This window comes from Heliangelus exortis, chromosome 6 (genome assembly GCF_036169615.1).
Source record: "Heliangelus exortis chromosome 6, bHelExo1.hap1, whole genome shotgun sequence".
NCBI classification, from domain to species: domain Eukaryota; kingdom Metazoa; phylum Chordata; class Aves; order Apodiformes; family Trochilidae; genus Heliangelus; species Heliangelus exortis.
In genome coordinates, this window is record NC_092427.1 from 31,404,394 (window position 1) to 31,424,857 (window position 20,464).

The 20,464-nt window shown below is 59.2% G+C and overlaps 3 protein-coding genes across 4 annotated transcripts in view; 1 reads left to right on the forward strand and 2 right to left on the reverse strand.

Moving 5' to 3' along the window:
- Positions 1-1,533, reverse strand: part of ASIC4 (acid sensing ion channel subunit family member 4) — a 63,422-nt gene extending 61,889 nt beyond the window's left edge. Inside the window, exon 1 of the mRNA XM_071747593.1 lies at positions 812-1,533. Within this exon, the coding sequence (XP_071603694.1) occupies positions 812-1,462 (651 nt within the window). The 5' untranslated portion in view covers positions 1,463-1,533. The remainder of the gene's footprint in view (positions 1-811) is intronic.
- A 7,744-nt stretch (positions 1,534-9,277) lies between these two features.
- On the forward strand, positions 9,278-14,437 carry LOC139797770 (rac GTPase-activating protein 1-like). The gene is made up of 16 exons (XM_071747595.1): positions 9,278-9,720; positions 9,845-10,047; positions 10,142-10,278; positions 10,483-10,561; positions 10,765-10,818; positions 11,427-11,504; positions 11,787-11,907; positions 12,161-12,324; positions 12,532-12,693; positions 12,839-12,934; positions 13,007-13,208; positions 13,286-13,391; positions 13,547-13,679; positions 13,763-13,865; positions 13,975-14,092; positions 14,167-14,437. Exons 1-16 carry the CDS (start codon positions 9,636-9,638, stop codon positions 14,216-14,218), a joined length of 1,893 nt encoding a protein of 630 aa, XP_071603696.1. The 5' UTR covers positions 9,278-9,635; the 3' UTR covers positions 14,219-14,437.
- A 691-nt stretch (positions 14,438-15,128) lies between these two features.
- Positions 15,129-19,862, reverse strand: GMPPA (GDP-mannose pyrophosphorylase A). Of its 2 annotated transcripts, XM_071747598.1 has the most exons (13): positions 19,713-19,862; positions 19,547-19,644; positions 19,354-19,457; positions 18,874-19,066; positions 18,644-18,703; positions 18,401-18,531; positions 18,255-18,269; positions 17,536-17,670; positions 17,260-17,357; positions 17,081-17,127; positions 16,893-16,985; positions 16,633-16,801; positions 15,129-16,537 (listed from the first exon to the last, which is right to left on the reverse strand). In XM_071747598.1, the coding sequence occupies exons 1-13, from the start codon at positions 19,753-19,755 to the stop codon at positions 16,437-16,439; spliced, it is 1,287 nt and encodes a 428-aa protein (XP_071603699.1). In that variant the 5' UTR covers positions 19,756-19,862; the 3' UTR covers positions 15,129-16,436. The 2 variants fall into 2 exon arrangements, with proteins under 2 accessions (XP_071603699.1, XP_071603697.1); XM_071747596.1 differs by lacking the exon at positions 18,255-18,269 and having other exon boundaries at positions 19,713-19,853.
- Between the last annotated feature and the right edge of the window lie 602 nt (positions 19,863-20,464).

Sequence of the window (20,464 nt, forward strand, 5' to 3'; positions counted from 1 at the left end):
AGGGCACGGGAGGCTCCCTGGAACCCTACATGGGCAGAAGCTCTCCCTCACCCTTGAATGATCCTGCAAACGTGTACCAAGTGTCTGAGGCAAGGGGGTTGAGCAGCATCCATCACTGGGACTTCCGTGAGCTCTTGTGATTCCATGGCTTCAGTAACACCAGAACTCAGCCACCTCCCTGCACTGCTGTCCACAGGCATCTCTCCATGCTGGATGGCAGGTCAGGATTGTGCCCTCCTGGGTGCACTGATGCTACTGCCTGGATGCAGTCCGTCCCCTGGTCCCTGTCTGCTAGGATTGGATATGATTTGCTCCCTTCCAAAGCTCTCCAGGCAGGGATTTCCCTTCCCTCCCTTTGCAAGCCCTTGGAAGCTCAGTTGTCCCCCAGAGCCCCCAGGAGGAGTGAAGAGCCAGGCTTTCTGGTCAGGCTGGAGCAAAGGTGAAGGTCACAGCCTGTCTTTGCTGGAACTGAGCCAGGCTGTGTGAGTCCCAGGACCAGAGTCCTTCAAGTATCCTTTCCTAGTACCTCTCATCCCAGCTTCACAGCACAAGCCCTGACACAGCATCTCCATCCCAGCCCAGCACACCTCTGCTCTGTATGGGTGTTGCCCCAGCCCTATCAAACCTCACATCAAATCTGGCGTCCTTAGAGCTGGCAAAAAATTGCTGCCTGCCAGCTTCCCCCTTCCCCATCACCAGGGACTAGGATCCCCTTGTCAGCACCCCAGCCTTGCCCCTACAGTAGGTGTCATCACTGGGGCCATGCCCAGCCCTCCCTGCCCCTCAGGACATCCTGCCACTGGCCACTCACCGTCTGGAAGTCACTGCCATTGCACTTCTCACCACCGAATGTGCATTGAACGAGCATCTCTCCCAGGTCCAGCTGATGGCCCACACGCCCATAAAACTCCTCCAGGTCAAAGGGACGGGTCTTCTCCTCGGTCAGGGCTGGTGTCCTCAGCAGAGCCTCCATCCTGCTCCTCTCCACACTCTCATGCGCCAGGGGCCGGCCAGCCCCATCCAGGAGACCCAGCATCTCCCCTGCCCAATACAGATCATGGCCAGAGAGCTGGGAGAAGCGAGCAGAGTTGATGTTGCAGATTGTGACAGCAGGGAAGGTCTTGTTGTGTGCCTCCTCCTCTTCCAGCTGGGTGTTGTGGGGGTACTGGAAGTACAAGCCCACACAATTGGCATAGGTATGGATGAGGAGGGCCAGTGAGCCCAGGAAGGCCAGAAGCCACAGCAGGTTGCGGGCGGTGTAGCGCCGGTGCCGGAAGATGTGCTGGATGCCGTGGAGCGTGGATCGGCTGGCAAACTCCCCCAGGCTGCACGGGCGCTGCTGCGGGGCTGGGGCATCGCACACCGGGGGCCTGGTGGGGCAGTCCCCCAACACAAGGGCTGCCGAGGGCCGGGGCAGACTCCAAGAGTGTGGAGGGGGGCTCCTGGCTTCCTCCAGCCACATGCTGCCTCTCCCTGATGAACCCAAGGAGCTGGAGGAAGTTTGAGGAGCAGGTGGCAAGGCAGGAATGGGCAGCAGCCAGGCTGGGCTGTGTCAGGCAGCTTGCACCAGTGGACCGGGGCGGCACCGGCACAGCGTGACACAGCACTGCCCACACCCTGCCCCGATCGAGAAGCTCGCTGAGTGCCGAGACCACAGACTGTACTTAGTGATCACCGCATCCTGTAGGGACTGGAGCCAGAAGCTGAAACGTCCTGGAAAGCTCGGGGCACTCTCACTGCCTGTCCCCCGGGGGTGCAGGCAATTAGCTGGAGTCCTTCTTGCTTCCACCATCTCCATGCACTTAGTTTGGGCTCCCCAGAGAGGGAGAGACAGGCAGACCCCCTCACATCCCGCAGCCAGGGCTGCATGGGCTCAGGAGAGCGGCATGGGCAAGTGTGTTGTGGGGAACAACAGCTCTTTGGCCATGGGGATATGAGGAAGATCCCAAGCTCCACACCAAATTTGCAGGATCGTGGCTCCAAAACATCGGGCTGGCCAAGTATCACTTTTGTCACAACTCCTGTGCCCTTGGCCTTACGCACCTCCTTAAGCTCCCCAAAAGCTGTGAGGGATCAGGCTTTTGTGAGCACAGGATGAGGGTGAGAGGTAGCAGGGCACTCAGGGGACAGCGACACAGACCACAGGGGGGTGTTGGGTGCTGGTACCACCTGCATGCCACAGAAGGGATGCTGCCAGGGTCTCCAGCATAACACTACCTTGGGACAGGGAGCCCTGGCACAGTGCTGGGTCTGGCATAGCTCAGCATCCCTTGCCCTTGAGGTGTGCAGGAAGAGGCAAAATCTTTAATGAGGCCAGCAATATAGCTGAGGAAAGTATCTGTGTGTGTTCACTGAGAAGCACCTATGTGCCCATGAGGTGATCTCCCTTTCTGAACCATCTCAGATGGTCTAATAAAAGATACTGTCTTTCCCTACCAGATTTGCCACAGACACACCTGCTTGGGCAGGTCCTTAAGGGCTGTTTTGCTAGCAGTAGGAGCAGAGTGGAGACCTAGAGGGTCCTGGGGCCTGGGAGCAGAAGTCAGGATCAGGGAGGACACTCAAGCTGGGCAGGGGGAACAGCATTCCCCCACACCAGAACATGAAGCTAGAGAAACCAGAGATGAAGATGTCCAGGCAAAGGGAGGAGATGATGCCCAAACCCAACAGATCTGGAGTGGGGTGAGAGGGCTGAGGTCTCACCTCTGGATGCTCAGACCCCCCTGGCTGCCTAACAGGGCCCCAGAGCAAAGTGAAAAGTGCTGCAAGGCCCCACAGTGTCTGCAGCCATGGGCCAGTGATGGTGGCCCTGCCCATCTGTGCTCCCCTGGCCTGTGCTCCCCAGCACAGCTCTAAATCCATTAGCTTTGCATAATTAGATTTTTCTCAATTACCAGATTATGGTAATTAACAGCTCATTTGTAGGAGGCAGTGCCTAATCCCGGCATCACTCTTGGCTCCATGCCAGCCTGGCTCTCGAGGCTGCCGGTGGTGCTGGGATGGTGGGCAGCAGAGCAAACACTGCAACACGGGAGCTTTGCGGGGGGGGCCAGCCTCAGGGGTACTCTTGGGAACCCAAAAATTCTCCATCACTGGCGACATAGACCTCCCATGCATTGCCTGACCAACACACCCTGCCCAGAGGGCTCAGTTCCCAAAAACTGGGGGGATGAAAACCCATACCGGGACAGCATCCATCTATGAAGGGAGTCAGTGGGGTTTCAGAGGTGGCTCAGGCATCCATGAAGCTGCAGAAATGCAGAAAACATTCTGTTACTTCTCCTCCTCCAAGGGAAGCCATAGGAGAAGTTAGCTTTGTGAGCTGGGCTGGCATGGCTGTAGTCATTAAGGGGCTTGTTAATGCGCTTTCCAAGACAGTATTGTTGCCCGAGAAGGACAGGAGAGCAGGGCAGCAGGAGGCAGCCACCAGTGAGGTAACAATCTTCATAACAGGAAGGCACAACAGTCCAAACAATTACTGGCAATCATCAGAGCTTCATCCCTAGTGAAATAATAGAACAAATATGAAGAGAAAAATACTCCTGAGGACCTCAAGGGCAGGGGAATGGGGACCAATAAAGATGTGTTCAGAGCTGACACAGAATAAATCTGCCCAGTCTGATTTGATTGCCTTTTTTGGGTAAAATTGCTAAATGAATCGATGGACAGGAGACAAGGGGTGTGATATATCAGACTTTTATTAAAACATTTGATATATCATCTTGGGGAATTAATTCCAGTTGGCAGGGAAAACCATCCATCACCTGGGCTGGGTGTAGCAGAGGAGGCGAGGGTGATGGGGTGGCAGGGGGGCACATGGGGAGCGTGGTAGCACCCTGTGAAAAGGGTGTATGCAGCTTTGGCAGGGGCAGCCCCTTTCCTCCCACATCAGATGAATGTACCACAGTCCTTGCTCTGTGCCCTGGCTCCTGGGCAGGCTGTGCTGGAAGAAACAGGGCCGCATCCAGACCAGCTGCTGGACGCAGCCCCATGCTCAGTCCCCATGGGGCAATGCCCATAGCCAGCCTGCTGCCCCCATAGCACCCATCTGAGGCCACCACCTTTGTGTGCCCACAGTCATCCTGAGGTTCAGGGGTCTTCTGCTTGTGCTACGGACTCTGCTTGCAGAGGTCCAGCTGAGAAATGGTGTTGAGTATGGGCAGTAGTTATGCCTAGACAGGCACAACTGGCTGGGATGTCTCAAGCCGTTCCGTGTGTCTTCTTAGCATGGCATTTCTGATCTTCTGTCGTTAGTTTCTCCAGGTAGGGGATCTGCTTCTGCCTTTCTGCCCAGCATGGGCAGCAATTTCGGCTCATACAGGCAATAAATCAGCCTGCTTGCCGGGAGGTGGCTGTACCGACCCTGCTGTTCCAGCTCAAATTTCTCAGGCTCAAATTACTCAGGGCTGCTATAGGGACGGCTGCTTTTGTGCTGCTTGTACAAGCTCCCCCAACGCCGCTTTAAGAGCTGAGCCATCCCCGGCTGCCGGGGCTCAGGGACCCGGCGGGCCTCGGCAGGGCGGCTGCACTGAACCGCAACGGCATTTGCTCCTCGGCCAGATCAGCACAGGGGCAGAGGTCCCAGGACAGATTTAGACACATTTTTCCCAGCAGGGGAGCAGCACAGAGTGTGGGTTTCTCTGGAAACTACTTTTAGTTTTTCTCCTTGAAAACAGTTTCTCCTAACAGTTCCTTTGATGCTCTCACTGGGAGCACCACAGGCAGCAGTTACACTCCTGCCTGGAGCCTCCTTTCTCCTCACTTAGAACTCCCTTTTGCAGTCCCCTTCATGGAACCACAGAATGGTTTGGGTTGGAAGGGATCTTAAAGATCCTCTGGTTCCAAACCTCCCACTAGACCAGATTGCTCACAGCCCCGTCCAACCTGGCTCTGAACACTTCCAGGCAGGGGACAATCATAGCTCCTCTGGGCAACCTGTGCCAGTATCTCACCACCCTCACATGAAATAATTATTTTAATACTAAATCTAAATCTACTGTCTTTCAGCTTAAAACCATTACCCCTCATTCTATCACTACACACACTTTAAAAAGTCCCTCTCTGTGGACTTTTTGAGATTTCTTCTCAACTCCATTAACCCCTTCCCTTTTCCCTGTGGTGCCCAGAAGCCAGAGGCTGGATTTGCCAGAGCTGAGGGCCAGCTCTCACGGAAACATCCTTGCCACAGGGCAAGTATGAGGAAATCCTGATGCTGCCAGCACCCACGAAGTGATGGGGTCTCTGAGAGCTGTGAGATGTTGGGGGGAAGCCACTGGAGAAGAGGCTTGTAAAGGCACAGCTTATCCCACTGCCTGGCAAACTGAGCTACTTCGTAAGACATAAGAAAGGCACTAAATATCCATGAGAGCATTCAGACATCCTAAGTGAGTGTGGTGAGCAAGCACCAGTGGTTCAGAGGCCAAGCAGAGAGAAAAGGTTTGTGTTTTGTGGCAACGGCAGATCCCTCCCATGTCCCTTACTTTTGGGGTGGCAAAAGAGCATCCACAGTGGTCTCAGCACAAGTCTCTCACCTTTCCAGTATCTCCTCTCTTACCACAGCCTGGCTCCTTCCTGCACCAGACTCTTTCCAGCTCGCTGCACTGGTGCTAATCCCTTAATCTGTGCAAAGCAACAATTTCCTGCATGGCAGAGCAGCTGGTTTGAGATCTGTTTCCCTCCTCCCCCAAATACCAGCTCCCTTATCAGCAGCAGGTATCAGGTGAGCCAGGCACTATCTACGGTCGATAAACCCATGTTTTATTTTGCCCTATTTCCATTTATCTCCAAGCCCATAATTATCCCTTGTCTCGTAATGTGTCTTGCTGCCTTGTGCACTGAGGAGTGGGGAGGGTGCATACTCTGCTGGCAGTCCTGAACCACTGCCTCCTGCCAGTGGGGTTTGAGGAGCCATTGAGGCAATATCTGGGGGTAAATCCTGCCCACCATGCTGTCTGCCAAGCCGTCCCTCCCCTCTCCCCACCCAGGCAGCATTCCTTTTAATCTCACACAGCGGCAGAGATGGATTTTCTCCCTGTGAGCCAGATGTGTTGCACAGAGCATAAACACCCGCGACAGTTGTTGTGCTCCTCAGTGTGAAGGCATCAGATGTCTGCATTAAAACAAAGCTCTCCACTTAATTACTCAGGCTGATAATTCAGTGCGTGGAGGCGGCTCTGGCTGAGAGTAGAGGGCTGGAGCACAGCTGGGACTGGAGAGCCTTGGAGTGCACATTAATCCAGGCTCTTGCAGCCCTGATTAACGGTGCTGGAAACCTGCACGCCCTGCTCATTCCAAGGGGAAAGGTCCATCCCAGAACCCATACAATGTCCTACTGGAGAAGTCTTAGGCTAGCATCTGAGGGGCTCTGCTGACACCTCTCTCTGCTAACCAAGGTGTCCCATCATCTTTGGGGGTAGGATGGCCCAGTACTTGGGGACTTGTGTTCAAAGAGTGCTTCACTGCCATGGGCACAGCTGTCCATTGCCTCTGGAGCTCAAGTGAGATGCACACAGGATGGGGAGGGCAGAGCCCCTGGGTTACACCATGCAGGGATCTGCTGCCAGACATGTCTCGTGGGAGCTGGAGCCAGACCTGTGGCTTGGCTCAAGTAGGACCATGTAGACCACTGAAGGCATTCTTCTTGAGATTTAAGCTGCTCACTCCTGCGAATCTGCATTTCTCCTCCGAAGACCAGCAAATGCCCCCTGCAAATTCACCTTGGTCCCCTCAGTCAACACCAGGGCCCAGGGCCCTTCCTGGCATAGCACCCCACTCAGCCCTGGGGGAAGGCATGTGCCCTTGGCCCATGAGTGTCCTCCCTCCTCTGCCCTTCTCTCTGGGACAGGATGCTCATGCAGGGGCTGCTCCCTTGGACCCATCCCCCCTGCCCTCTCCCGTCAGCCTGATCCCCCAGCCCAGCTCCCACCCACTTCCCAAGCTCCTCACCTCTTCATGCCTCCCTGGCCTCAGTGCTTCGGAATCCCTGGACCTGGGACATCCCTCTCCTTGCAGAAGCCCCATCCTCAGGTATCCCGCAGGCTGGTGCTTCTGCAGATTCACCTGTAGGGTCCTGTCTGTCCAGGGAGACCAATTTTCCCCAGCTCTGCTCCTTCCCTGTTATCTCTCCTCCCTGGGCTGCATGCCTTGCTCTGCAGCCCCGTTGAGTGTGAGCAACAGACCCCATCCTGCCCAGGCTGAACACCAGGGATGGTGCTGGGCAGATAGGGCAGCCAGGCCCACAGGAGCCAGGCAGGCAGGCAGATGCAGGCAGCTGCAGGCAGTTCCATCCCAGCAGGGCCCCAAGGGCTAAGTTGTCATGTATTCAGGGCCATGCGCTGGCCAGGAATTACACTTTTATCGGCACGCGGTGCTGCCGCTGCTTGAATTGGGACTGGGAACTCTATTTCCGAGCTCACCCAAATTATTCTCTAAGAGATAAAGCATGGTGCAGAGCAGCGCCGGCGCTTCATTAACATTCCCTAGCCCATTCAGCTTTAAACGAAGATTGCCTGCCTCGGAAAATGATAAAATTGAACATGTGAAGCAGGGCATTATGTTCCATCAGCCGATATTATTTCCCACACAGGGGCCGAGTGGAGACACAAACAGCTATTTATGCAGTGCCTGACCAAGGCAAGGTGGCTTGGATGGGAGGGAGCAGGTGACACAGGAAGGGTGGTGAGTGCTCCTGACCCATCCTGGGCATGCCCACATGCTGCCAGGGCAACTGCCCTTCTGGGGGACCCCAGGCTGGTGCCTAAGGTGCAAGGTGGGTTGAGATGCCACTGATCTGCTCTGTGCACCGGGCAAGGGAAAGAACTCAAGGGTGTGTGGGGTCCCCCTGACAGTGCTGGCCATGTCTTGCAAGGGTTGGCAACTCCATCTGCCACTCTTCCTGGGGGATACATGTCCTTGCTAGTACTGAGCAAGTGAGGTGCTGGCTCCAAATGCTGGATGGGGTCTCCCCTTCTAGGGCTGGGAGCTGGGCAGGTGCTGCAGAACTGCAGGCACAGATCACCTGTCTCCCCAGGGGCAAGCAGGCAGCAGGGGGCTGGGCAGGCAGGCCCCCAGGGATGCCATTGGATTTTGCTTGGCTGTGCCAAGCCTATTGATCCAGCAGCAATTAAAGTCACTCCAAAACCTGACTCATTCAACCTTGGGAAGAAGGAGCTTCTTTGAGAAATGCTTTCTGCCCTCTGTGCTGGTGCAGCGTGGAGCTGAGCCCCACCAGGGTGCTGCCAACACAATCCAGCCTCCTGCCAGGCTCTGTACCCGAAGGAGACCCTGCCTGGGGCTGCCTGGGGCCCAGGGCAGCAGCACCTAATCAGGCAGTGTCCCAGCTGGTGTCTCCTGCACCACAGAGCCCTACAGTGACCCTGATGAGGTTCAAGCCTTGGGGTGGGGTCCACACCACCCAGACCTTACTGCCAATGATGAGCCAAATCTATTTTCCCACCAAGCACCTCAGATGCATCCCTGGGGTGTGGGGGTGTTCCCCCATGACCCTCATTTATCACTGCCTGGGCCCTTTGTGGGAGGGAGCCTGTTGAACCACCCCACAGCCAAACCCAAGAGGCACCAGGGTGCAGGGGGAACCTGCTGCTGAGTGTCCATAGGGTGCAGACCCCCTTCTCTGGGTCGCCAGAAGCCAGGATAGTGTGAAGGCAAGCAAGGGGCCTGTGAGACTGTGGGTGGTGGGTGGGTGTGGGGCAGAGGTGTGCAGGGGCTTGCACGCCCAGCAGTGTTGCCATTTTCTCTGCTATTCTCGGTATTTGCAGCAGGTCGGGACAGGCACTGAAGAGGGGGGAGTTCACTGGGGCCCCCCGCAAACCCGCCCGCAGCCCCTGCGGGGATGCAAGACCACCAGGCAGAGAGACGGAGATCTGCGGATGGGGAGATGCGCCGGGAAGGCCCTGGGCAGGGGACCCCCGGGGGGCACAGAACCGGGCAGCGGCTGGGCTTTGAGGCGGGGAGGTGGCTCCATCTGCAGGACACGGCCCCGGCCGGGAACCCTGGTGCTGGGGGCTCCCGCCAGCAGCCGCTTTGCATGCGGAGAACAGCAGCAGGGGACAGCGGACAAGGACATCGGCTCCTCCGGCTCCCAGGGAAGGGTGGCTGAGGAAAGCCGTGCCAGCAGCCAGCCCACTCCCGCACCCCTGCACCCCCCGCGCTCTGTGCTCCCGCCCGACGCCCCCAGACCCCCAGAACATCCTGCACCCACCTCATCTGCTCTCATCTGGTAGCCCCAGTGCCTGGCCACCCCACCTCAAAAGGGTCCTCCCACACCTCCGGCATCCTCATCCTGACCTGGACTCTTGCCCTGCACTCTGCAACCAGCATTGCCACCCCGCACCCCGGGGCACCCCACGCCCAGGGCTCCCGGGAATGCTATCACTCCACGGGAGCCGTCGGGGCGACGGGCCCAGCCCCCGTGGCGGCGGGATGGGGAGGCGGAGCCGGGCAGGGCTCCACCCCGGCCCCCAGCCCACATAGGCCGGTCGGGAGGGCCCCTCTACCCGGAGCCTGCGCTGTCCTGGGGCCTGAGCGTGGGTTTAGGCGCTACGGGGAGAGGGGTGTCTGTGCTCCCCTCCTCCAGTGTGTGTGCGGGGCTTCTCGCCCCGTCCCAGGACAGCGGGATGCTGCGGCAGCGCTGCGGGCCGCTCCTGGCCCGGCTGGATCGGGTGCTGCAGCTTTTGGAGCTCGGCGGCAGCGTGGAGGAAGGTGGGTGCGCTCAGCCCCTCCGCTTGGGGCAGCCCGGGACCTCCGGCTATGCTGCCAGCGGGGGCTGGGGGAGCTGGGGGCCAGCCTCTCATCCCGGCTGGCCACCTGCTTGTGTTGCCCCCAGACTGCATCCAGATCGCTCGGTGCTTAGAGGCAACGCGTCAAAGATGCTGCCGGCTGGAGCAGGACAGGCAATGGGCTCGGGAGCAGCTGGCACGCGTGGAGGCCGAGCGGGCGGCACTGGAGGTGAAGCTCAAGCACGCCCGCAATCAGGTGGAGGTGGAGATGAAGAAGCGGCACCGGGCAGAAGCTGAGCTGGAGAAGCAGGTCGGGGAGGGGGGTCTGGCCGGCCACGGGGGCACTCCGCGTCTCTGGCTGCGAGGACACCAGCTTGCTCACCACCAGCCCGTTTTGCTTGCAGGAGCGCAAACTTCAGCTGGTCTTCGAGTCCCTGATGAGGGAACCATGGGGCAGCAGGATGCTGAGTGGGGAGCAGTGCTCTGTCCTCAGTGCCCTGGCTGGCCGGCGCCTCGGGGCAACCCTGGCAACTAGCAGGAGGTGAGCAGGGCTGGTGGAATTTTGGACAGCTCAGCTGTGTCCCGTTGCTCTTACCTCTGCTGGGTTTGAGAGGCTGACTGAGCAGAGATGCTTGGGCTCCAAAGAGGCATCAGCCCTGAGCTCCCAGGAGCATCTGTGTAAATAGGTGCTGGCCAGACAAGGGGGGGAGGCTCTGGCCAGGCTGACCCCCAGCTTGTTCTGTAGGTCATCTGCAGTAGATGAGTCGTGCCAGTCTCTCCTGTCCCACTCAGACATCAGCTATGACCGCACTGAGGATGATGTGGTAAGGAGCAACCCATTGTGAGTCCTATGGTCCAGCTTCTCTCCAGTGTCAAGGGGGTGGTTTTGCCCCACTCCCACAGTGGCGCAACCCTTTTGCATGGCTTTGGTTAGGGGTGAGCTGGCCCAGGCTGCTGCTGGAGTATGGATGCTGGGGATACCCTGGCCCCACGCAGCCCTGCCATCCCCCACCCTGCTGCCTTTCAGGATGTTGATATGACAGTGGTGAGGACCCTGAAGCGCAAATCCCAGGAGAGGCAGGTACGGAGGGACCTTCTGGGATGCAGCACCCCATGGGGGCCAGTGCTGGGGTCTGTACTCTGACATGGGTGAGGGTCCCCTGAGTCCATTCTGCTGTTCTGCAACATGGCTGTGGGATCCTCTGTCCCCATAGGCTTGCAGCCCAGCTAGGGTGCATGTCCTGGGCCACACAGGGTTAGGGCACCCAGATACTTCTCTATCCCAGCACAGGAGGCTGCAAGGAGCCTGGCAGGGGGTTTAATTTATTGATGCTGGGCAGGGAGTGCCGTCTCTCAGAAAAGCTCCCACAATCAATAGAAACTCCATTACCCTCCACCAGGGCCCAGCCAGGCTTCTCAATAATTCATCCCCACGTGCAGCACTGTGCTCCACTCACACCTCTGCATTGCAGGCCTGGCCCATCCTCCTCAGCCCAGGGCTGGCACTGACCTAGGTTGGGGGATTGGGTCTCCACAGTGCCTGATGTGGGGTAAACAACACTGAGTACAGGGTGACAGAACCTTTATGGGGGTTGAGAACATTTGGCCTGGGTGCGCTGGGTTGTGGAGGGGAGCAGGGTCAGGGAGGAGGCCCCTTCCGACTCTTCACCCCATCTGCTCTGTCCCCAGCGTGTGTCCCTAGCGCCTCAGATTGGCCCTGTGGTTGTGGCGAAGCGGCACCGGTCTTCTGTGGCACCCCACAATGCTGTGAGTAGGGACTCCTGTCTGCCCTGGGGCAGGGATGGGGTGTGTGGGCCACCTCAGTGCCAGAAGGCAACATAACCCTCACTCCTGTGGGTGCTGTGGGGTCTGGGGGGTGCTCAGCTGTCCCCTCTGGGTGCCTGTGTCCTGCAGTCTGTATCCCCCTATGCCCATGGTGACAGCATCCCAGGCTGTGCAGGGCTGGGGAGCAGGTGGAACTCCTGGGGAGATGTTGGAGCACCATGGGGCTGCTGCCAGGGGTGTTCTCACTGCCACCTGTCTCAGCAGACAAATGTCCCCCCTGTGCCCGCTCCTGCTGAGGTCCCAGGCCCTGCTGGCAGTCTCCTGCCTGCTGCTCTGGTGCCACGACGCTGCTCTCGCCAGGGACACCGTGTCTCCACACGTGCAGGTGACAGGAAGGGCTGGGGAGGGAGGTTCAAGGATTGGTGGGACCTGCCTCAGGGTGCTTCTGCCATGGGGGAGGGAGAGGATCTGTTTGCCCCCATCATGGGGGTACTGGGAAGCTCTGGACATACCAAATGTCACTGTCCTGGGGCAGCTGGGGTGCTGCAGGGTCTCTGTGGGAGGTGGCAGCCTCCCATCCCCAGCTGCTGGAGTGGTTTGCCTTTTGGGGATCCCTCCACTGCCTCCTCTCTCCACAGAGCTGACCACAGCATGGGGCACCAGCGAGGATCGGGGCGTCTGTGTGCCGGGGCAGGAGAGCAACACTGACACCAGATCCTCTGCAGGGCAGCCCGCCCCACCCCCCTTCCCCTCGCCTCCACGACGCCTCCCACCAATCCAGCATCAGTTCACCTCCAAAACAGTGTGTACCCCAGCCTCTCTCCCTCCTCTGGGCTACTGTGGGAAAGGGAGCAGGGCTGGGGGAGTGGGTCTGAGGGGTCTTTTCTATCACCCTGCCCCAGCTCTGCCTACACAGAGAGATGGATGGAGGCAGTAGGGGCTGGTTTCAAGGGGAAAGGAGGAGTGGTACTGGGTACCTGCAAGATTGGTACCTGCTCCACTTCACCAGGTGATCCGCCCTGAGCCATGCAGCATCTGTGGTGCCCGCATCCGCTTTGGGAAGGCTGCCGTCAAGTGCCGGCAGTGCCAGCTGCTGCTGCACCCCAAGTGCCGGGAGCAGTGCCCCAGCCCCTGCAAGCCCCGTCCTCGTCGCCACGCCTGGCCCCTTGAGGTGAGGGGGGCATAGTGGTACTTGGGGGCCACTCCATGTCCCCATGGGGCTGCTGGGCTATTGGTCCCAGGATGCTGGGGCTCTGCCTGCCCTGGCTGCAGGGCTGGGTGGTGGGCACTGAGCGGGTCAGTGTTGTCTTCTCTAGGGTGTGCTGGCTGACTTCGCCCCACTCACACCGCCCCTGGTGCCCGCGCTGGTGGTGCAGTGTGTGACTGAGGTGGAGACACGAGGCTTGACAGAGGTAAGGCCCAGGGCAGTGGGGATGGTGATGCTGTGGTCCCTACAGGGCTGAGCCCCTCTCCCTGCATCCCAGACAGGGCTGTACCGGGTGCCAGGTGCTGAGCAGCTGGTACGGGAGTGGAAGCGGAGGCTGCTGCGGGCTGGGGGTACGCTGCCCGCCCTCAGCAGTGTGCCTGACATCCACGTGGTGTGCGGGGTGCTCAAGGACTTTCTGCGGGGGCTCAAGGAGCCACTGGTCACCTTCAGCCTCCACTCTGCCTTCCTGCAGGCTGCCGGTGAGCAGGGGTCCCAAGATGGGGATGGGAGGAAGGGGCTGCTCTTCCCCTAACATCCCTTCCCGGTGCTGCCACAGACATCCCAGATGATGCCACCTGCAGCACAGCCCTGCGCCATGTGGTGAGCAAGCTGCCCCCAGCCAACAGGGACACCCTGGCCTTCCTTATGCTGCACCTGCTTAGGTGAGTAGCTCATCCCAGCATGGACTTCTGTGGGTCTGTCCCCATGTCCCAGTTCTCTGCTCCTTGCCCAGGCTCTGTGCCCTAGAGCTGGGAAACGCGGCTGAAGATGAGGGGGGCCCCTAGACTGAGCAGTGTGCTCACATTTCACCTTCCAGGGTGTCACGCAGCCCTGATTGCAAGATGGATGTATTCAACCTGTCCCGCGTGTTTGGTCCCACACTGGTGGGACACAGCTCAGCCAACCCCACGCCGCTCGCCATCATGGAGGACACGCCACGACAGTGCAAGGTGAGGAAGGGTCCCTGAGGACCCCACATGGGCTGTGCCTCGGGCACTACCAGCATCCTCATCCTTCATGTCCTCGTGCCCAGGTAGTGGCTCGGCTCCTCTCACTGCCACACGACTTCTGGAGAGGCTTCATGGGGGCAGAACAAGAGAACCTGGTGCCAACACCAGCCCTGGGGAGTGAACGAGGTGAGGTGTGGGAGTCCCAGCCCTCTACCTGCCCTTGCTCTGTGGCTGCTGAAGGGTCCTGGGTGCCCATGGCTGGGCTGGGGTGTGATAATTGTCCTCTGTCCTGCAGAGACGTTTTTCCACCCCATAACCTCCCCGGAGCCAAAGGTGAGCCAGCTCAGCCCAGCCGGCACCTGCTGCCTCCCCAGCACCCTGCGGAGCTGCGTGGGCACAGCCGCTCGGCCCCCGTGAGTGCTGCCGGGGGTGGGTGGGGGCCCAGGGGAGCTCGCTTTGCACCCCTGACTCATCTCTCCCCACGCAGGCAGGGGCCGGCCCCAAGGAAGGTGGGCCGGTTCTTCCCTTCCCCCGTGTAGCCTGCGGCAGCGGCTCCCTTGGGACACGGAGCTGGCACCGGAGGAGGAGCGAAGCCTGCGGGACGAGGCAGCTCGGCTTCCTGTGGGCTGGCGGTGCCGAGCTCCAAACCCGGTTCTGTTTCCCTGGGGCTCGGGGAGCAGGCCTGGCTCTGCGCAGCTTGGGTGGTGGGAAAACTGTACTCAGGACCTGGTTTGTATTAAATGTTTGCAGCAAAACAAGCCTGGCTGTGGCTTTCTGTCCCTCCCTGCTGCTGCCGGGTGCCAGGGTTTAGGATGCTGCCTGGATGGGCAGCAGATGAGCTGTACTGACGGCAAGGGTAAGCAGTGCTCCCCAAAACCCACCCTTTTTGCTGGGAAGGCAGGGCAAGCAGAGCCCCCCCACCCTGCCCCTAGCTAAAGCCCCTCCTCTCCCTGCTCTGGAGCCCAGCATTCCGAGGCCCCTTTGAGCCCAGATGTTGGCTTCAAGTAATCAGAGCTGCCGCTGCTCAGGGCAGGACAACCTTAAAGCGTTTCCAGACTTCCTGGCACCTCAGCCGAGGCCCCTTTAACTCATTCCTCCCCTGCAGGGCCCAAGCAGGGATCGAACAGTCCTCTCCCTCCGTGAGAGGGGAAGCAGGATGAGGCTGTTTTAAGGGAGCAAGAGCCTGAGAAGTCCTGGTCCCCCATATACCTCTGCACAAGGGACAGACAGTTCAAGGGGAGCTCGGGGGAAAGGGGCCTTACACAAGAGAGCTAAGAATTGCCCCAGGGCCACATGCAGCAGCTGAGAAACCTTTGTCCATACTAAAACCCAGGCCAGATGTGAGACTTGGGAGACAATTCATGTACCATTCTGAAAGGCAATTACTTTGGCTGTTTTCCCACAGCACAGAGGCGCTCACCAGCGGGCAAGGAAATTAGCACATCGAAGGCAGAGGCAAAACTGAAGGAGTTTAATGTGCTTAGAGCCAGGGAACAGCTAATCTCCACCCAGGACCACAGGAGAACTGGCACAGGAAGGCACAGGGCTCGGAGCAAGGATTTACTGCAAATCCATGGAGCTGGGGTGGTACTGGATGGATTGGAGAATCCCTAATGTGATGCCTCCCTGAAGGTGGGAGGCGAGGCATGAAAAGGCCCTTGGCAGAGTGCAGGGCTTTTGCACAGAGTTCCAAAACCAGAGAAGACAACGGGGAGGTAGGTGGATAAAAAAATGTTGGTTACTGCAGATAGAATGTATCATGATCAGCAGGGAGCTGCCTTCAAAAAAAAGTGTGTTTTCCAGACACAGGGAGGCAACAGACCTCTGCCACTGTCATGTGTGTAAATTGATTACTCTGGGTGCATGTGAGGGGAGACATGCAGCAAGCCCCTCACGTTACAGCCATGCTGGTGGAGCAGAGGCTGTTGGCCCACCAGGGTGGCAGGGACCTTGCTGCCATTGCCCTGAGCGCTGCCTAGGCAGCTTGTGCAGGTCCCATCCTGACAGGAGCAGGCTTGGCAGGATTGGCAGCTCTTCTGGCTGACAGAGCCCCTTGTGGGTGGAGGGGGTGCTGGGGGAAGGGGCGGTTTTTTGCAGCTCCCTCCAGGACCAGCAACCTGCCTGTCCCACCCAGTCCTCCTGTGCCAGTGCCCTCAGGACAGCCTGGTGCTGCTGTTTTCCCAGCAGTAGGCAGGAGCCCAGCTTGGGGTGTTGCAATCACGTTGCTGAAATTGGAATCCTGCAGCCAGTTCCTGTAGAGAAGCAGGACAGGCAGCTTGAAAGCTCCCCAGATTCCATGATTTGCCAAGACCTTCCAGGGAGTTGCAGAGAACAACTTGTGCAAAGCAGGGAGAAGTTGGTGAGGGGTGGCAAGACCGTGCTGGTAATGCTCTTTGGTGGGGAAACACAGAAAGCTCAACACCCGAGATGCTTCAGGCTGTAAGTGCTCCCACACCTGCCTCTCAACAGGCACACAGGCTGGTCCAAAAGGCCACATGCTGTCCCCAAAGCCTTCACCCTGCCCCAGGGCTTGTCCCTGGGCTGCAAAACAAGCAGCATGCGAGGCTGATGCTCACCAGTTTTAATGTCTGTCTGGAGCAGGTCAGGCACTTGCAGGGCTTCGGGCCTGAATCTACCCCACTGAAGGTGCTAGGAACCTCTCAGGAGGTGAAGCCCCAGCAGAGAGGGTCTTGCTGTGAGGCACAGCAAGCAGTGAGAGGCTGGCACTGCTGCCCCCCAGCCCAGTGAGCAGGTGACTCACAGGATAATCTGGTTCTTGTAGCTGTGGCTCAGCTCCTTGTGAGGAAGGACAATCGAGTTGAGAATAACAACCTCAGCAGGGATTGTGACACTGCAGCCTGGGGAGAGAGCAGCAGGGGGTTATAGCAGGGGCTGGAGAGAGAACCTGCCCCCCTGCAAGAGGCCAGGGTAGCTGGGTACCAGTGAGACATACCCAGGATTGTGATGGATGGTGTGAGGCGCCCATCCCGGAAGAGGGTCTCACTGTTGATCCTGGCATAGGGATCATTTGGGTTGGGGTCACTGGGTGTTCCTTCAACCCGGGCCCAGCGCCCAATGGTGCTGTCCCAGCCCACAATGGTATTGAGAACACAGGTGTGGTCCTGGAATGAAGGAGAAGGAGATGAAGGGTGCTGCTGCCTCCCTGCAAGGGGTGGAGGTTGACACCCCCACCCTTGGGCAAACCCGACTTACATGGAGCGAGGCCCCGTGCAGGACGATGGACTCTCGCACACGCACACCAGCTCCCACCATCACCCCCTCACCAATGGAGACGTTGGGGCCCAGCTACGAGGACAGAGGGAAGTGATGAGATCAAGGACAATGGCACCCTCAGCTACCCTGTGCATCCCCCGGCCACGGGGCCCCCAGCCTCCACTCACCACTGCAGTGCTGTCAATGGAAGCTGTGGGGTGGATGTACACATTCCCTGGAACAAAAGGCAGCTGGGTCAGGAGAGGCAGCTCACAGGAGCACTTTCCTCTTGGACCAGGAACCTGCCTCGAGGTTCCACTGCCTCCTCAAGAAGCCCTCAAGGTGGCAGGGGGTGTCAGAGGGGTACCTCGGATGACAGGGCCTCCAGGTTTGTTTTGGGCCAGCCTCTCTGGGTGGCTCTTGCTGTACTGGTTCAGGTAAAGCCGGCTGGCATAGATAGCAGAGCTGGGTGAGGAAATGCAAAAGACTGTTACTGGCCTCTCTGGCACTATCAGGGCAGAGAAGGGTCTGAATTCAGCACCTCCCCACCCACCTTCAGTGCTGCCTGGACACCCTTCCCTCCCATCCCTGGTAGGTATTGCTTCATGCAATTGCTGTGCCAACTCTAGCCCCAGCTCCTTACCCAGCTGACTTGATCTGGCTCCAGAAGCCGTCAGTTTTGTAGACATAGAGTTTGCCACTACCAGCCAGGGCCGTGAAAACATCCTGCTCAAGACGAATCACTTCTGCACGCTGCCAGCCATTGGAGCTCTCCTCTCTGCAAGCAAGTGGCCCATTAGACACTCAGCCAGTCACAGCCTTAGCCAGGGACCCCAGCAGGTACCCTCCCCAAATCTGGATCTTCTGGTGATTCTAGACTCCTTCCTAGCCATGCATTTCTCCTGTCAGGCTAGGCCGGCCCGGCCCTGCTGAACCCCAGAGCAGCAGAGGGACAAGGCTCTTACAGCTGAAACAAGCTCTCAGCCAGAAGGTGATGATGCAAGAGCCCCACCCATTCCAGGTGGGTACACAAGCAATGGATCCTGCTCCAGAGCCCTGCACAGCTGGATTTTTGCCTGGGTGGTAGTGGAGATGCCAGGTGACAGGCTGGCTGGTGCAGAGAGCTGGAGGCAGGAGCAGAGCATTCCCAGGTGAAAGGCTCACTCAGCCCCTGGTTCAGAGCTGGATGAGAATGAAGTAGGAGGAGAGGAAGGGAAAAGGGCAGTCTCAAGCTGGCCAGGAAGGGAGCAGAGGAAAAGTACAGCTTTGCAGAGCAGTCTGGAGCAGGGAGGAAAGCATGCGTTATCCCTAGAGACTATTCAGCCCAGAAAGCAGCCAGTGAAGACACAGAGGAACACTTACCCAAGGTAAGGATAGCTGGTGCAGGACCAGGAAACAAGTGAGTGATGGCAGAGGAAGAGAAGATAGAGAAAGAATGGAGGATGAGCGTGCTGCTGCAGCCCCAGGAAGCAGTGGGGTGGGAGGGATGCGGGGCAGAGAGGACTCACAGCACTAGCTCCTGCTGATTCCTCTGGAAGACCTCGCCAATGTGCTGGAAGATGGCAGGTGTGAACAGGTAGATGCCACAGTTAATGATCTCACTGACAAAGGTGCTGGGCTTCTCCACATAGTGCTGGACCTGGGAGAGAGAGAGAGAAGAGATGAGAGTCCCAGCCATGAACATGTGCCCACACAGGCAGCAGAGCTCCAGCTGCCCATGCTGTGCCCATGTCCCTGTAGCCCTCCAGTACCTCCTGTGTGTCCACATTTGCCACAATACAGCCGTAATTCAGCGCCTGTGTCCTGTTGGCCTGTGGAGCAAGAGTGCATTAGCAATGGCAGAGATGTGGGCTTGGGGATGCAGAGCAGACAAGACCCAGAGCTCACACCCAGAGATCCATCCACAGCAGGAGCTGCTGGCTTCTAGACAAGCCCATGGCAGAGCACCACTGCCGCTCTGCTCCCCAGCACTGCCACTCACTGTGGTACCCAGAATGACAAAGCTGTGCACGTCCCCGTGCTGCTGCCAGAACTCCAGCATCTCCTGCAAGGGGAACTCTGAGCACACGTCCGCGTTGAGGACAAAGAAGGCCTCAGCACCACCTGACAGGATCTGGTCTCGGAAATGATAGATGCCACCACCTGTGCCCAGCGCTGCATACTCCTGAAGATACCTGGAAGCCAAGCAGGGAAAATCGAGGGCTTAGGGAAGTGGAGGTTTGGTGGCACCACCCGGCAGTGGGGCAGGGTAAGGGTAGCCGGAGCTGTAGGGACATAATCTTGCCCTGAGGACAGAGAGGGAGGAGGCAGGGGCAGCCCAGAGCTGTGCTGGGGAGGCATCTCTGGCGCCGAGACCAGCCACGGAAGCACCGGGGCTGGCTGGGGGCTGTCCCGCCGGGGCGAGGGCCGAGCCGCGCTGTGCTGCCATACGGCCCGCGGGGGCGGGGGGCTTCCTGCCCACCTGATGGGGATCTTGAACTCCTGCTGCGCCGACACCAAGAAGCGGCTGAGGGCTTCGTGGGGCTGGTAGAAGCCCATCAGCAGTATCTCCTTCATGCCGGGCACCTGGGGAGGGAGAGAGGGGCGGAGTGGGGAGGGCGGCCGTGTTCCTTCAGCCTCCTTAGACCCTCCCAGCCCCCGCGGTCGCCCCGTACCTTGGCGCAGGCCTCGATGTGGTGCTGCACCATGGGCACCCCGGCCACGGGGAAGAGCGGCTTGGGCACCTCGAAGGACAGCGGGCGGAACCGGGTCCCTGCGGCGCAGAGAGGGGTCAGCGAGGCTCGGGGCCGGCGGGGGTTCCCGCGGAACCGTCCGACTTACCCTTCTGCGGGCCCCCGATGAGGATCACCGCCTTCAGCGGCATGGCAGCCCCGCTCCGCTCCGCTCCGCTCCCCTCCGGCCAACCCCGCTCCCCGCCGCCGCTTCCGCACACGTGGCTGCAGACGTCACGGCGGCGCAGGACCACGCCTCCTCACGCGTCACCGGGGTGACGGCGACACCGCCGGCCGCCAGGGGCCGCTAAAGCGCGGGGAGGAGGGAGCTGCGCCTGCCCGTGCCCGCCCGCCTGCTCGCCCCTGGGGAGCGGAGGCCTTGGGGGGGGGGGACACAGCGTGGGGTGAGGGGCACAGCGTGGGGTGAGGGTCGGCAGCGGCTGAGGTTGGGCCGGCGGGGTGCCCAGGTGGCTGAGAAGGGCAACAGCATCCTGGGCTGTATCAGCAGTAGTGCGGCCCGCAGTGCCAGGGGATCGTTCCCCTGTGCTCGGCACTGCGGCTCGAATGCTGGGTTCAGTTCTGAGCCCCTCGCCACGTGGAGGGCATTGAGGGGGCTGGAGCGTGTCCAGGGGTGGGCAACAAAGCTGGTGAAGGCTCTGGAGAACCTGACAAGGAGGGGCTGAGGGAACTGGGGTTGTTCAGCCTGCAGAAAGGGAGGCTGAGGGGAGAACTTACTGGTCTTTAACACGGCCAGAAAGGAGGTTGTAGCTTGCAGGGGGTCAGTCCTTTCTCTCAAGTTACAGGCGATAGCACAGGAGGGAATGAATGGCCTCAAGTTGTGCCAGGAGCTTTAGATCGGAT